This window comes from Mustela putorius, unplaced genomic scaffold (assembly GCF_011764305.1).
Source record: "Mustela putorius furo isolate JIRA1106 unplaced genomic scaffold, ASM1176430v1.1 tig00003909_pilon_pilon_pilon, whole genome shotgun sequence".
NCBI lineage: Eukaryota > Metazoa > Chordata > Mammalia > Carnivora > Mustelidae > Mustela > Mustela putorius.
In genome coordinates this window covers 40,525,350-40,539,530 of record NW_025422057.1, presented here as the reverse complement: position 1 = coordinate 40,539,530, position 14,181 = coordinate 40,525,350, and the positions used below count along the sequence as shown (strand labels likewise).

Below are 14,181 nucleotides of genomic sequence, written 5' to 3'. Positions count from 1 at the left end.
TCCTCTGGGTCTGCCAAAGCCATCTTTCCCTTTACCTCACCCCGACTGTACTGCAGCCCTGCTCCACCCAAACCTCTACCTCTCCAAGAAATATTTGTAGGGAGGCACGCTTCCCTCAACCCAGGCTACCTGCCAAGCAGGAGTCCAAGCCCTACCATCTACCTAGGGTCCCACACCAGTCCTTGTTTGAGCTTAGCCTCCAGTGTGCTTTGCTGTCTGCAGACCCAGGATGGACTCTGTCTTGTCTGCTGACGGACAGTGGGACCCTGGGTTGGTCTCTTCCCTGCTCTGAGCCTCAGTAACAGCTGCAGACAGAGGCTGAACCCTTTGACATTGCTGGAGGGTAAGAAGATGATGTGAAGTGTGCAGGCATTTAGAGAGGCACCAGTAAATGATTGTCCATCCCCTCCTTCCTAATGGTCACACGTGCCAAACACTAGCTTAATCCTGGACCCCTCACAGGGGGGACCTGTGAGAGGTCCTGTTATGATCTCATTTTATAAATGAGGACACAGGAATGAGATGTTTCATCTACTTGTTCTAAGCCCGTTGATTCAAGCTGGAGAGGCCTCGTTTCCGAGTCTCTGCTTGTGACTGCTATGGTGTGTGTATTAGGGTCGAGTCTATGGAAGTTTGGGCCCTGCAGTGGTGTTTGGTCAACTTATTGATTTTTGTGACAAAATGCCCTCAGCCCCCATTATCATCAGGGGAGGCCAGTGGGTGGGGTCAGGCATCTTCTGGGTGAGACTCTGTCTCTTTTTGAAACTTTGATGTTCGCTTGTCATGGATTTTTTGGCATTAATTTTGATTTTTATAGACACTGCATTAAAATGTTATGTATCTTGGCTATTGAGATTTTTTTGGGGGTCCCCTTACATCTTGTGCCTGAGGTGAGTGTCTTAACTTGCCTCAACCTAAACCCAGCCCTACCCCAGTGACCCTACTCCCGACTTACTCCATTTTGCCCAGAATACGAAAGTGTTAGCACCTTCTCACAGATATAAGAAAGCACTTTTGATAATGAAGTGGATTAGAATGATTTCTTCTTGCCATTTGTCACATAGCCCTGAGAGGTTAGTTGCTCCCTGTTACCTTCCTCTTACAAATAAAGTAGGTCTAGGGTGATGGGCAGAACCAGGGTGGGGGATGGCCACAGTCTGACAATTGAGTCAGACAACTTCTCCCTGGGATTTCATGGATCCCCATTTGTTAGAAATTCTTGTTTTGAAAACATCTCTCTTCAAGAGAATGCGATTCAAATGTTTCACTTCAGTAAATACAACTTCTTAATTTCAGAGGAAATCTGAAGTGGTTTCTGATATCTCCACTGAATAGCCAGCCACTTTCCCCAGGACCACATTTTCACCTTATCTTCTCACTGGCTTGATCTTAAAATGTGGCATGGTGGCAAGCCCCCAGAGGGGTGTTATTGAATGGAACTCTTAGTTGTACCTGTAAGGGTGGCTACAAAATGACTTTTATGTGCTGGAGGCAACACTTAGCTTGGCTTTAATAGTCATTCTGTGGATTGGGATGTCTGTGCTGGACCTGGGACGGGTTCTGTTGGTGATGGAGATGAGATGGTGGTTTGTTTGGCATATAGGGATTGTCAGAGTCTGGGGGAAATCCAAGTAGAGATCTTGAAGTGAGGAAACAGAACATGTTTAGAGGAGGGGTCTGGACTTCAGAGAGAGGTTTGTGTGCCATCAGTATATGAGTTCATTTATTCATTCATCCATTTATATAGTAACATTTTGTTGAATGTCTATGTAGTGCCAACCACTGACACAGATGCAGTGCCTTCCTTCACAGAGCTAACATTCAGTGGATATGCTCTCAGGGGAGTAGGAGATCTCCTACAGGGAGCTCATGAAATGAGAACACTTGCCATCTGACTCCAGAAAACCACTGCAGGGATCCCTGAAGGAGACTGGGCAGCAGACAGACAGAAACACGGTATAGCAAGATACACGGTGGGATGCCAACAGAGATGCCATTGCTTTTTAACCTACCAAGTGAGCAAGAATTAAAAAACGATAAGTAAGAAAGTGTGAACTCTTGTGCATTCTTGGTCAGAGTACTATGCATTGATGCAGTGTTTAAGGAGAAGCAGTTTGGAAATATGTGTCAAGATTCAGCTATTTCCCTTGTAGGGATTTAAGAATGTATTACAATCTATTATTTAATCACGGATATATGCAAAGACTTAAGACATAAGGCCTATCATTGAAGTATTATTTATTGTAGTGAGTAATTTGAAACTACTTAAGTGCCTACGTGTAGGAGATTAATTAAATGAATGATGATCAGCATGGCCCTATGGTCACCATCAGTCATTCAAAATGAAGATGTAGAGGATCTACAACATGGAAAATATTCATGATCTGTTTTTGTGACAAAAAAATGTTATGGACTAATTTGTTAGAAAAATGGGTTGAGAGAAGGTATTTTTGATTTTTAAAACCAACAAGGGACAAGTTTCTAGAATATGCTTCCTCAAAGCAATAAGCAAAAGACAGGCAAGGAAAAATCAGCAAAGGTTATGAATAGTCAGTTTCCAAAAAAAGAAGTGCCAATAGCTAAGAGGCATCTGTGATGCTCAGGCTCATTAGAGAAATGCAAATTAAAATGACAATGAGGGATCACTTTACTTCAATCAGATTGGCAGGCATTAGAGAGCTGGGTAATTGGTGAGGTGGTAGAGGAGCCTGTGGGCAAAGTGTGGTCTGGTGCCAGCTTTCTGGAAACATCTTAGTTGGTGGTACTTAGTTGATGTAAGCAGGCGTATAACCTTGACTCAGCACTCCTGCTCCCAAGTCCATACCTGGAGCCAGTCCCATGCAGTCCCATGAAGGGACATGCATGGGAATGTCCAGAACAAACTTGAATGCAGCATAGAAGTCGCGGACAATCTGGCCATGGCTGCAGAGTGAACAAGTCAAATAGGCATGTGATACCCACTTTGTAACATGGGGCAGCAGTTAGAAGGAATGAAGTTGACAAGCACAGAGCCCCACAAGGGTCGGTCTGAAGGCATATGGCTGAGTGAAAAAGTGAGCTGCAGAAAAGATGCAGAAGGTCAGTCGGGGAACTCATAATGCCTGTCTTCAGAAATCGTGTCACCTGTGTTGTGTTTTATAAGGACCCATGTTGTGACGCAAGTGGAGCAGGCAGGGCAGGGTGGTGAAGAAGGAAATGCAAGTGGGAATGGAGGGCCAAGGAATAAGTAAATAAACCAACAAAGGCAGACAGGAGCCTGGTCCAGGTCAGGGAAGCCTGCCAGGATGTGAGCCATCCCACCACCTGCTCCTGAGGGTCAACCCAACAAAGGAAACCCAACTCCCACCAAGCCCCAGCCAACCATCAAAAGCAAAAGTGTAAATACAAAGTTTGCTTCAACAATATGAGGAGGATTTTTATTATTATTAAACAACGTATACATAAATAAAAGCTAGAATACCAACAGTCATTTTTCTGGGTACAGGCAAATGGTGTCAAAGGCTCAGAAACAGCCAAAGTAAAACCAATACATCACTGAAATAGTAATTAGTGAAAATTGATCGTCTACACACCAAAAAAGACAGTTTGTGAAGTGGGAACACTCAACCCAGGACATGGAATGAGGCTCAGGGGTTTATTGTTATAAAGCAGCTTATATAGTGAGAAAGTGGTGACTTTATTCTTCACGGTGAGAGGTTATAATGTGAGAATTTTCTTTAACGACTGGCAGTTGGTCAGTGGTTGCCTCCTATCAATCTTGGAAAACAGTTTAAGTTTTGCTTCTGATTTCCAGATGTGTAAGCAAGAAACAACTGAGGTCAAGTTAGTTTTGCAAAATAAGTTAAATTAAGCTTTGCTTGTATGACTAAACTGGTTCTGTCTGCTCAGGGAATTTTCCAGGCTGGTTTGTTTTTTTGCTTTACTACTTGATTGTCTTCCTGATACTTGGTTCCTTTCCTGTTTTGACACTGAAATTACATGGCTTTTGTAATAAGAAAATGAAGTTTGAGAGTAATAAGCATGTGTGTTGGAAGAAGCACTAGGGACTCATGGAGTTGTGTGTGTAAAGGGTGAGAATGTTTCAAAGAGAGGTGGTGCGTCTGGCCCTATGACCCTTCATCCACTCCCATTCTAGCCTGCAGGGGGTGTGTGCTGGGCTAAAAGATAAAACATGACATACACCCTGAGCTCCTGTAGCGTAGAGCAGAACACTGGTGGATCCGTCTTTTTGTGCCCATCCCTCTGGTTCCTACCCCATGATTGGTGGTTGTTGGTCACTGGCCAGATTCCAGAAAGGACTTTTACAGGGTGACAGTGTGGTCAGGGAGGGCTTTTTGCAGGAAGCCTGAACGTTCTGGGCACCATGTGGAGTTTCCTATACTCCTGACATGCAACGAACAAATCTTTGTTGTACTGTGACTGAATCATGACTCAACTAAATACAAGGGCAGTTGAAAAGTCAAGGACACAAATAAAAGCATCTTCTCGAGATCACCCTTTTGGCAAATTGGTCTTTGGCTATTTTTACCACATAAGTTCTTGTCCGCATGCCTACTGAACCAAGATCTGCGGCTCGTGCACATCATCCCTGTGTGTGTTAAAAAAGGAACTCTTTTAAGTTAGCATGGGGTGAGGGGGGGGTAATTGAAGAGTCCTTTTGAGGACAAAGTTCTCTAACAATATGGAATGTGAATCAAATAATGCTGAGAGTAAAGAACCTATATCCTTTCAGACTCATGCGGTAGAAGGAAGTTACCACTGAAGATATAAAATTACAGGCTTGTACAAATGTTGGTGACAGTTGCACATATCCCCTCTACTTACTTGGCCTTTTAGAGGAGGAGCAGCAGCAGGTAATAAACCAAACCAAACCAAACCAAACAACAACAAAAAACAAGCTTTGGTGTTAAAGGTTTGCCTTTCAACTGGATGTCTAGTTGCTGATATGCCTTTGGCCCAGCCACTTTCCTTCCTTATATAGTGAAAATAAAAATACCCACTTGTCCCCTGCGTCTGTGTAAAGAGCCCAGCATAGTTCCAGGCACATGTCAGATTGCCACTGTAAGTCACATCTAAGTCAGAATCTCTTTAAAAAAAAAAGTCTTCCTATTTTTGTCAGTTCAGTTTCAGATTCTTAGCGGAACCATCTTCAATAGGAACTGAACTGAGTGAGTACAGTACCTTGTCCCACACGCAGCTTCATTAGGAAGTGCTGTGACAGGACTTGACATTTTTGTTTTTTGTTCCGAATTCAGATCTGCTTTGCTAAGGCATGGAGGCAGAAGAAGTTTCAAGGGCTGAAGACAGAGCTGACTATCCAGGTTCCAAAAATGAAGGCCAGCCTGATGTTGCTCAGCCTGACTTCCCACATGGAGGGAAATCTCCTGGTCCCACTGCTCTCTGGGAGATGCTAGAAAGGAAGTTTCTAGAATACCAGAAGTTGGCTCACGGGAGCCCGGTTGAACATCAGCAGAGCCTGTTGGATCTCCTTCCGCTGTTCCTGAAGGTTGGTATTCTTATTTTTGAAACTGTAAGTAGATGATACAGTGCTCTGGGGACACTTCTGGGATGATTGGAAGCTGGAGTTGGTGGTTTTAATATCATCACAAGTGGTCCCTGTTGGGTTTCTTAGAGGGGAATGTTGTGCTATTTAATAAAGATGGCAAGCAAGGCTCATCTCCAGGATGAGGAAGAGTTGGAAAGGACAGTTGGCTCTTGAGTAATATTGTCTCCTTAGTTAAAAAAAAATTATATTGTTCAACCACCATTCTAATGTGGAGCCAGAGAAAGACCAGTCCCTCTGGAGCTAGGGAAAGAAGGTGTGTTGTGGATCGCCAGGATGGCAGGTAACCTCAAACACCAGCAATGCCAACAGTAAGGACAGAGAGAACCCAGCCACTGGCATGGGAGAGAAGCGCAGCCTCTCCACAGAGCTGCCATTCTGGCCAGTGGCAGCTGGTGATGGTTTGGGTACAAAGGATTCCTTTTGTTGTCTCAGAACAAAGGTCCTGCCAATGAGGTCTGCTTTATAGGTGAATGTATTGAAGTTTAGTGGCAGAGTTGGAGACACATCTTTTTATGAGGGCTTAGTTTTTGCTTGACTATTGATTTTGGGTCATTATTTAAAAAATACAGAGCTACATTCAAAGCACAAAGAATATGAGATACTTTTCACATTCGAAACTAGGCTAAGACAGATGGAGACCTTGCCAGATTTTCATTGGGAAACTCCCTTGTTGATTTGTTTCATCTAACTTATTAACCAGAAATATTTAAGGATTTCTAAAGATGAATTGGAATCTTCTCGGGATCATATTTCTAGGATACATTGTGTATCTTCTGTAAAGAATTTTGCCAAGTAACTTACTGCTCATGAATTCATTATTTTCCTCCATCTTTTGGACTTGTATACCCCATCCATTCCATTTCACAGATTGGATAACTGGCACATAAAGAATGTACAGGAAAAGTAAAACTAAGTTAGGAGAGAGAGCTAAGGTTTCTCATTCCTAGCCCTCCTTGCCCCAACGACCCTAGCTTCTGGAGGGTGGTTTAGTCTCCTCCAGTTCTCAGGTCACCTTTGCCTTATGGAAGGAAAAATGTGAGCAACCTCCTGTCCTCCACCAAAATTTGCTGCCCCCTATGTGTGTGGGCTCGGCCATTGCATGGTCTCTTTGCCACCCATCTGGGCAGCCATGGCTCTGTTGAAAGGGCTCTCATTCATGATGAGACAGAGCTTGGTACTTCTTCACCTCTGTCTAGATTGTTGATTTAAGAATTCATTCATGTGTTACACACATAAACTCTTATACCCTGAGCTGGGCTATGATAGTTGTGAAGACGGACAGGGGTTTTACACCATGGAGAGTTTAGTCCAGAGTGGAGAATACTAAGTAGCACCCAGAATGTGTCTTGTTTGCTTGAAGGAGTTAGCAAAGGACTTTGTGGCCATTTTTTTTCAAAATGGAAAGTTTTCGTGTGAAAATCAGATTTCCAGTTTTTCTTGAAAATTTTGGTAGGTGTAATACTGACAATTGGATGGAGATGGTTAGGGGCACCCCTTTTAGACAGAAGATGGTCTCTGTTTCTCAGTTTGCCACAGTCCACCATTCCTTAATATCTTTCACCCAACCCGCATTACTCATTTCTGTTCCCTGACCTGAAGGGATTTGAGCTTGTGACCTCACACGCACAAGCAGTTCTTATTACTGAACTTTGGTAGTGGCCCATGTTTCCCAAGCTCTGCTCTTGTCACTAGAGGCATAATAACCCTATTGTTGAACACATGGGTTTTCGTGTCAAATAGAGCTGGTGTCCAGTCCTGGCTCTATTGCTAATTAGCTGTGCATCCTTGAACAAATTATTATATATTGATGAACCTCAGTCTCCTTGTCTGTAAAGTGGCATCAGTAACAGATTGCTGGGAGTCTGTGAGGGTGAGAGGAGATAATGATTGTAAAGTTAACAGCACATGGAGAGCAGGCGTAGTTCTCATTACCTTTCCACCAGCCACCAGGATACTAACTGTGTGTGTGTAGTTTGAGATCCCATTTCCAGCAGTGTCCAAACTGCTGACACAACCTATATGTTTTGGGTCCCTGGAGCTCACCTCTGATGAACCCTGCAGAACTAGAATATTCTAGGCTTTTTATTATTGCTTAAAATCTCTATTTTTTAAATTAAGTCCTACATGTCTACAAACCTGTTGTTGTTCCTATTAAGAAAACCCCACCAGAGTGACAGCACTTAGGCTTCTTAATTAAGGGCTGGTATAATGGAAGGGGAACATGGAGAAGGTTAGAGGGTTATTGTTATTATTATTTTTTTAAGTATAGTATAGGTAAAAGCTGAAGTGTAGATGAAGACTGAGAACATTCACTGGAATACAGGTACTCCCATAAGAAGTCAAGCTTGAAACTACTCTGATCTGAATTTTATAACCACAGAACAGTGTTCTTCAAGGTCATCTATAAAGAACCCCCTTGGAAATACAAGGATTTAAAATGTCATGCCAAAAGGGTGCCTGGGGGGCTCAGTTGGTTAAAGGTCCGACTCTTGGGTTTGGCTCAGGTCATGATCTCAGGGTCATGAGATTGAGACCCTTGTCTGGCTCTATATTCAGCACAGACTATGCTTGAGGATCTCTCTCCTTCTCTCTCTGCCCCTCACACTTGTGCATGCTCTTGTTCTCTCTCTCTCTCAAATAAATAAATAAATAAAATCTTTAAAAAAATCAAAATAAAAAGTTATGCTGAAGCCTTAGTCATGCACTGGTTATCCTGACAGCCATGCCCCTACTGGGCTCTGAGATAACTGAGGGCTCTAAAGGAGTCTTGGACTCCTTTGGTTGGTGGAACTCAATTCTCTATACCTGACTCTTTTCACTTTAGGGCCAAGGAAAATTAAGATAATCTGGAATATTCTCTGTTTTAAGATAATGCACACAAGGGATTTTTGAATCACGCCCCCGCCCCCCCCACGACTTGGAAAAGGCTGTGTCCCTGAATTGGGGGCTTTTTTGCCTGCTTTGCCCAGGCCCTGTGTCAGTCAGAGGTGGTATGGAAGGGGCAGCCAGGGGCTCGGGGGAGGGTTGACAGCAATGAGTGCCCAATCTCAGTGGCCGCCACCTGCCTCCACCTAGTGAGTCTTGAGATTTGGAACAGGGACTGTTTGGTGTGCCAGACTCCCTCAGAACTGCTTCTTTCCCACCTTCTTCCCCCCAAAACTTCCCTCTGGCCTCTTCGGCTTTCTGTCCTATTTGATTCCTCCAAATCCACAGCAGAGGATCGTGTTTTCCCTAACTCTGCATTAACTGCTAGGCAAGCACAAGAATGGGCTTGGTTGGTTCCGTAGCAAATCCCAGCCCCACTGCCTCCCGAGTGGAGAAGCATCTACAGGGCTGTTGAAAAGTGAACCCATGCAAAATTTGGGTGATTCTCTTGGTAGTAAGGAAGAGCCTGATGGAATTTGGGGCATTGGAACCCCAATGAGGAACTGCTCTGGGAGGATGAGTCAGAAAGGAAGTTCTCATCCAGAGCTACAGCCTCTCCTCCCCCATGAGGCTCCATCCATCCTATACAGAGGTCAAGGAGGAGTTCTTAGCCAAGAGTGGTAGGCACTTTCACTGAGAATAGCTAATAATATTCACCAAGGTCTAACTACCTAAACAAGGCATTTTGTTTAATGTTGATAAGCTTTCATAATAACCCCGTGAAGTGGGGGTCATATGTATCCCAGCCTTGCAAATGAGGGAAGAGAGGTTTAGAGACGTTGTGTAACTTGGCTGGGGTCACTTCGTTGTTCGTGAGGAGCAGAACTCAACAGGGACAATATGCCCAGGCCTGTGTCTTTAGCCCCTGGGCTCCCTCACTTGGGCGGCGCTGGGGTTCATAGAATGGAGCACATTTGGCTTCCTTCTCTGTCCCATGCCTCCCTGGACATATGGCTTTGCCTGGCTAGTACTGAATGGTTACAAAAAGAATGTCATGCCCTCTACATGTGATGTTTGGATAGCTCCAGGATGTTGCAGATGAAAATGAGGTTTTAGAGCCTCCACAGGAAGCAGCAAGGAGTTGATGACTTCTCAGTGTGCAGAACAGTGTTTCCATGAAGGACTCAAGTGACTATTGTGTCCATGCCACAAGCCTTGGGCTTCGGTCTTTCTAGAACCCTTCCTATCATAGTTTCTCACATCAAGAGAAGAAGGCCTTCCTCTAGCAAGCCTGGGCAGATCCCACTGGCCCTGGGTTGAGTTTGTTTTGAGAGGGAAAGGAAGTGCTGTGGGACCTCACATTGCTTAGAGATATTTGGTTATAATAGACACAGGGAAAGCTAGAGCTGTAGATGTAGTAGTTGAGGACTGTTCTTGGAATGTGTACTTGGAGAGAAAACAGGCAGAGAGATAGGGAACCCCTATCAGTGAGTGTAAAATTCCTCACTGTCTTCGACAGACGGCCTGGGGGATGGGACCAGTGGGGACAAGGGGAGCTCTGTGGATGTGGTAGATTATAGAAGCTGAGAATGGGTCCACACTGCTCCCTTCAGGAGGTGGCATCCACATCCTCTCCTCTGGGATCTGGATGGATTTGTGATGACTTGGCCAATGGAATAGGGCAGAAGTGAGACTTGCAGGTCTAGGCTTCATAAGACTTGCAGGTTTTTCTCCCCATCACTTGTCACTTCCTGTCACTCTTAGAATTCTGCTACCATGCTGTGAGGGGGTCTCAGCTGCCCTGAGTAAAAGCCTACATGTAAAGGAACCGAAGCCCTTGGCCTTGCCGCTGACAGCCAGGACCGACTTACCAGCCACGTGGGTGTGGCATCTAGCAGGTGGATCTCTAGCCCTATCAGTTTCCCCAGCTGAGTGACGCAGAGAACAGATGTCCCTGCTGAGCCCTGCTCAAATTGCAGACCCATGAGAAAAATAAGCCCCTCAGTTTGGGGGTGGTTTGTTGTAGAACGATCTATAGCCAGAACAGTGGGTAACATGGCAGGGAAATCCTCCATTTCCTAGTGTGGAGGGATTGGATTTAATTCGATGGCACCTGGGCGGTGAATGTGTTTGTGTGCGTGTCTGTGTGCATGTGTGCAGACACACGGGGAGCACAGGAACTGTGAGTCTAATAGCCCTTCCAGTGGTGCAGAGTTCATGCCACCCAGTGTGGACAATCATTCTCATGGAAACCCAATTGATAGTGGAGGAGAGAGAAGTAATGTTAAATATAATAATAAGGATGAGCAATAATTATTCCCAAGTGAAGTGTCCCAAGGCGGCAATGAGGGTAAATACCATTCTTTGTCCATCCCTGATCTACCCAGCCTCAGAGTGGGACCTGCAATGCGGCTTCTTCCCATCTCAGAGAAACATTTTTTTTTTCTGCCACCAAAGTTTTGATGCATCACTTTTTAAATTCACAATGGAGAGGGTCAACTGTGTCACAGTAGCAGGGAAAATTTGCATAAAGTCTCTGAAATGTGTTGAGCTCACTTAAAGACCAAATCACCAAACTCAGTGGTAATGAAGAAATAGTAACATTGCAGCCAGCCTTGAAAACCAACCGGGTTCTGTCATTCAAAAGCTGGGGTTTTCTCCCAACCCCTCAAGAGCTTTTGTCTTTCCTCATTGTCCTTTGGAGGCCACAGTATCATTTTCTTTCTCTTTCTTCCATGGGAGAGACAGCCATGAGACACAGCTGAGATAATGCGAGTAAATAAAATTAAAAAAAAAAATATTGAGCAATATTCTCCCAGCATGCAAGTCCCAGTTTGGGGGAAAAAATTAGGTCCTTTTGGAAGCTGCCTTAACTCTTCGGGGGTCTCCACGGTACCATTCAGTAAATGATTGCCTCTCCGCATCAAACAGCACCCTAGTGGCCTGAAAGAGTTAACGTGGCCTCCAGAAGTGCCCATCGCGGTCCCAGGAAGGAGTGCGAGCCTTGGGAGAATCTGGCTGAGCATACAATTACTGTTCAGCTCACAGTGGCCCAATTTACTTTATTGTAGAGTGCCTGCAGGAGTCCCACTGCTTGAAGACGATCTAGATGCTTCTGAGTCAACTGCCTGCAAATTGGTCTTGGAGGGGTTTGCCAGTGCAGGGAGGAGGCACAGGAATTTGTTAGATATCATAGCAGATATGTTAGTCCTGGGGAGGAAATAATCTTACCAGAAATTCCCAGCCGAAAGGACTGATGCTTTCTTTCCAGGTGATAGCCGCTTTCCAGATGGCAGCCATAAATTTCTTAGTTACGCACATGCTACATGACTATGAGTGAGATAACTCAGCTCTTTATTCTGCTGTTTACCTGCTTCTCTGGGCTTACTCTCCGGCCTCAGCCTTCATTTCTGTAAAGTGGGAATAATCATAACAATACTGATCTCAAAGAGTTGTCATGGGATTAATGGAAGGAATGCACATAAGTGCTTGGTCCAGCAATTGGCACAGACCCAGCATGCAATACATTCAGCCATCAATCTGCATGTTGTGGATTTCATCATCATGTGTTCACTTATTGAGTATTCGTTGAAGGTTGACTACAGCATCTAACACTCACCTAGCATGTCTGTAATGGCTTTTTAAAAAATAATTTATTTATTTATTTGAGTGAGAGATTGAGAGTGAGTGAGCATGAGAACACAAGTAGAGGAGGAGGGAGAGGGGAAGAGAGAACCAGGCTCCTGGTGGAGCAGAGAGCCTGACGTGGGGCTCGATCCCAGGATCCCGGGATCATGACCTGAGCCTAAGGCAGACACCCAACTGACTGAGCCACCCAGGCGCCCCTAGCATGTCTGTAATTTCAGCAAAGTTCTGATGAACTGCTTTCTTATTTACTAAGGTAAGGGACAACTCTGTCCATTCCCCTGGGGATAAAAATATATGTTTATAAAAAATAAAAAATTAAAAAAAAATAATAAAAAATAAATTAGCCAATAAACATAAAAAAAATGGACAATAAAAGAAGTATTTCAGGTACAAAGTTTTGTTCAAAACAAAATAAATATTCCTGTACTCACCACCTATATAAAAAAAATAAAATATTTCAGATAAACTGAAGCCTCCTGTGCATGCCTGCTAGAGCTCAGTCCCCTTCTGCCCTCTCTGGTGCAAATCCCCATCCTGCTGAGTTATCATTCCCTGTAGGGGAATATATATGTATATATATGTTCCCTGAACATATTATATGGATACAACATGTATTATGTATATCAAATATATATATCCAATATATAGCCATGTTATACAATAATATGGATCATAATAATCATAAGTGATATTATTATGAATTTTATAGGTAGACTCATAGGTTTTTCTAGACTCAAGACTGTAATATAATTTTATAACTTGCTTTTTGCACCCAACATTCTATTTCTGCATTTACCCATATTGATTCATGTCACTCTATTTCTTTTTCAGATCTATATCATATCCTTACATAAGTATGCCACAGATTATTCATTCATTGTTCTGTTGGTGAACACTGAGTTCTTCCAAAATGTCACAGTCAGAGATACAGTTTGTGTTCATGTCTTCTTGTGTACACAAGCAGGCATTTCTACAGGGAATATGCCTAGAAAGGAAATGCTGAGTCATAGGATGTGTCCCCCTATAATTTTATTGGATTGGATGAAATACTCTTCAAAGGGATTTTATTATGCACGTTGTGCTCCGTCAGTAGATCATAGGGGTTTCCTGGTCCTTTCTCACATTTAGTATTGCCAGGCTTCACATTTTTTCCAGCTGGAAATATGTGACTGTCTCATTGTGCTTTTAAAGATTTTATTTATTTATTTGACAGAGAGAGATCACAAGTAGACGGAGAGAGAGGCAAGCAGAGAGAGAGAGAGAGAGGGAAGCAGGCTCCCTGCTGAGCAGAGAGCCTGATGCGGGACTCGATCCCAGGACCCTGAGATCATGACCTGAGCCTAAAGCAGCGGCTTAACCCACTGAGCAACCCAGGCGCCCTCATTGTGCTTTTAATTTGCATTTTACTTACTATTATTTCCTGATTATTTTCCTTGTTATTTTTTGTATCTTTTATAAGTTACTTGTTTCATTTGCCTGTTTTAAGAAAATCAGAGGTTTTTTAAAAAAATTAATTTGTGGGAATCTGGATGATATTCCTTTGTCTGTTATATGCATTCCAAATATTTTTTTTTACCAATCCATGGCTTGTTTCCTTTGTACATAGCATCTTTTAATACAGAGAACATTTCTTTTTTTTTATTTATTTCTTTTCAGCATCAAAGAATTCATTGTTTATGCACCACACCCAGTGCTCCATGCTCCATAATACCCACCACCTGGCTCCCCCAACCTCCCACCCCCGCCCCTTCAAAACCCTCAGATTGTTTTTCAGAGTCCATAGTCTCTCATGGTTCATCTCCCCTTCCAATTTCCCTCAACTCCCTTCTCCTCTCCATCTCCCTATGTCCTCCATGTTATTTGTTATGCTCCACAGAGAACCATTTCTAAAAGGTTTTTACTTTTTAAGAAATATGGTATCCACAGCAAGGAAACACATCCCTCTAGAATTTTGATGCTTTTCTCACCTTTTCTAGAAGGAAGATCTCAGGTTTAAAGAACTCAGTCACATCTTTGGGCAGGAATATAATTTAATATGGCTGGTGAGTAGGAGCAGTGTACAGCAGTCTAGCAAAACTCTATTTTGTGGAGGCCACTAATTG

The 14,181-nt window shown here is 43.6% G+C and overlaps 1 protein-coding gene across 6 annotated transcripts in view; it reads left to right on the top strand.

Moving 5' to 3' along the window:
- The window catches only part of WDFY4 (WDFY family member 4), a 268,674-nt gene that overhangs the window by 13,822 nt on the left and 240,671 nt on the right, over positions 1–14,181 (top strand). For all 6 annotated transcript variants that reach the window (XM_013063131.2, XM_004765845.3, XM_004765846.3 and 3 more), the window contains exon 2: positions 5,256–5,506. In XM_013063131.2, the coding sequence (XP_012918585.1) occupies positions 5,273–5,506 (234 nt within the window). In that variant the 5' untranslated portion in view covers positions 5,256–5,272. The remainder of the gene's footprint in view (positions 1–5,255; positions 5,507–14,181) is intronic.